The 2,982-nt window shown below is 39.7% G+C and overlaps 1 protein-coding gene across 1 annotated transcript; it reads right to left on the bottom strand.

Moving 5' to 3' along the window:
- Nucleotides 1-1,062: 1,062 nt before the first annotated feature.
- LOC148999240 (uncharacterized) lies at nt 1,063-1,968 on the bottom strand. The gene has a single exon (XM_089141346.1). It carries the CDS (start codon nt 1,966-1,968, stop codon nt 1,063-1,065), a length of 906 nt encoding a protein of 301 aa, XP_088997472.1.
- Between the last annotated feature and the right edge of the window lie 1,014 nt (nt 1,969-2,982).

The following is a 2,982-nucleotide window of genomic DNA, read 5'->3' as shown; positions in this document are numbered from 1 at the left end:
TTTGCTTCATAACTTCTTCAAAATTATGCCTTTGTCTAAAGTAAGTAGTTAAATGCACTAAGATGATAGGCCAGCTAAAATTGAGACACTGAATAAAAATTACTAAGTATATGTATCGGTGAATGCTTGAGTAGTTACTTTGCGGATATACAAAGAAGCACCAATAAGTGACTTCTCGATGGTCTCAAACATGCCACAAATTCACTTATAAAACTCCACACCCTTACTTTTACTGATAAAATTTTCTCAAGTGTATAGCATTCCACGCACGAGCAAGAGGTTGATTAGCCTTAGGATCTTGAAGCTTATATGTTCCAGGCTTTAACTCATGAATCAGCAAATAAGGTCCTTCCCATCTTGGAGACAAATTATTTCTTCCTCTTGGGTTAGAAACATTAGCTTGGCGAAGTACTAAGTCTCCCTTCCGGAAAGTGCGACTTCTGACTAGAATCATAGTACTTAGCAACTCTTTTCTGATAAGCCACATTTCAGAAGAAAGCAACTTCTTAGACTTCATCTAGAAGTTCCAAATTAAACCTAATACCTTCTTCATTTGCACCTTCATTATATTGAGACGATCTCAAAGAGGCTGCCAAAACCTCCATGGGTACCAAGGCATCTGTGCCATAAGACTACTCGAAGGGAAATGTCAGTTAGTAACCTCAACTTGACCATTGCATTTTGGATAGGCAACAACTGCTCATCAAAAGTCAATATGATACTTTTGGAAAAATTATTTAAATGCAGTGTTATCAAACTGTGTTCCATTATTCATAGTGAGGATCTTTGGAAGGCCAAATCTATAGATGATTTTGGTGAAAGTGAATTTCTCCATTTGTTTTCTGTGATTGAGGCCATAGGTTCAGCTTCTACCCATTTGGTGAAATAATCAATGGCTACAATGAAAAACTTCCTACCTCCTGATGCTGGAGGAAAGGGACCAAAAATGTCCATCCCCCATCTTGCAAAAGGCACTGGACTTAAAATTGACACCAAGGGTACAACCTGAGTTCTTTGAACTGGAGAGTGGATTTGGCAAGACACAAAGCTTTGCACATAATCCTAAGCGTCTTTAAGCATAGTTGGCCAATAAATACCTTGCCTGAGTATTTTAAAAGCTAAGGCTTTGGCTCCCATGTGTGCACAAATACCCTCATGTACCTCAGCTAAGGCATATTGGGCTCTTGATAGACCAACACATTTCAGGAGAGGACCCTCAATGGAACACTTGTATAGGATTCCCTCCAACATTGTAAATTTAGCTGCTCTCCATTTAATGGTACGTGCTTGCTCCTTATCTTTTGGTAGGCAGTCATGTTGGAGGTAAGAGATTAGGGGGTCCATCCAAGATGGCTCCTCTTCATCTATATCCATAAGTTCCATCTCTTCAATACTGTGTTCCTCAAGTACTTCTTGATAGATTGAGGATTCAATATCTTCAAATCCAATAGAAGCTAGCTTATCCAGAATATCAGCCTTGGCATTATCTTCTTTAGGAATTTGATGTATTACAAAGTTGATGAAATAACTCTTCAACTCGACCTTAGCCAAATACTGAGGCATTTTTCCTTCTCTGGCCTCATAAGTTTCTAGAACCCAATTCACTATGAGTTGTGAATCACTATAAACAAAAATGCTCTTAACACATACTGATTGTGCTAACTGCATACCAGCTATCAGGCTTTCATATTCTGCTACATTATTTGTTGCTATAAAAATGAAATGAAGGATATAATTTATGGTGAAACCACTTGGACTGTGCAACACCAAACTAGCACCACTTCCATATGCGTTACTAGCTCCATCCACAAAGAGTGTCCAAGTCTCTAGGGATGCCTCTGACCCTTGAAATGAGTTCCATCCAGAAGAAGATTTAACTACAAAATTTGCCAAACCTTGGCCTTTGATGATTGTTCTAGCCTTGAAATCAACATGATGTTCACTTAACTCAATTTCCCAAGACACCATTCTTCCTGCCAAATCTGGCCGGTGTAGGATCTTCTTTAGGGGCACATTCGTTAAGACACTTACCGGATGAGCTTGAAAGTATGGTTTGAGCTTTCTAATGGACACCATACAATGAGGGCCTGTTTCTCAATTTCAGGATATCTAGACTCAGACTCAAGCAAGACATGAGAGACATAATAAATAGGCTTTTGGATGTCCTTTTCTTCCTGAATTAAAAATGAGCTTACAACATTAGGTGAAGTGGCTAAACACAAAATAAGTTCCATTCCAGGGAGTGGACAAGTAAGCAAAGGTGTGGTACTTAGCTTCAATTTGAGGTCCTCAAAAGCCTTTTGACATTCTTCTGTCTAGACTAGTCCCCTTGTGGCATTGATTGAGTTCAAAGTTGTGAAGAAAGGTAAGCTTTTATCTCCAGAGCGCAAAATGAAGCAGCTAAGACTTGCTATTCTTTCAGTTAAGCACTATCTCCTTTGTGGTCTTTGGTGGTTGCATCTCTAAAGTAGCTCTAATTTTTTTTGGGTTGGCCTCAATGCCTTTTTCAAAGACCATAAAGAAGGGTTGCACTTGGAGTCGGAGCCTCTTGATCAATTTTGAGGTGACGGAAAGCATCCAAATATATTGTATCAGTAGATGATCCTATATCCACCAACACTCTATAAACCATATGGTTGGCTAGTCTGACCTTGATAACTATGGTGTCATCATGCAGGATATGCACATCCACCAAATCATTTTCCTCGAGGGTAATTGGCTCACAGTGAGTAAAGCGTGTGTTTTTGGAGGGCCCAACGGCGCTTGCCACACACAAATTCTTCTTTGCTTGACGAAGGGATTCAGGAGTGGGTTTCCCAAAGATAGTATTAATCTTAGGAAGATCCTCATCTTGAGAAGTATTTGGAGCCTTACCCTTTGATTCATCCTGATGCCTAGGTGCAGATCTACTACATTTTTTGGGAGGAGATCTTTCTTCCCAACAACCAGATCTCACATACTGGTTCAGATGTCCACTGGCAA

Source organism: Hakea prostrata, unplaced genomic scaffold (assembly GCF_041222555.1).
Source record: "Hakea prostrata isolate BN-2017 unplaced genomic scaffold, UWA_Hpros_2 contig_21, whole genome shotgun sequence".
Classification (NCBI taxonomy): Eukaryota; Viridiplantae; Streptophyta; class Magnoliopsida; order Proteales; family Proteaceae; genus Hakea; species Hakea prostrata.
This window is presented reverse-complemented; position numbering and strand designations above follow the sequence as displayed.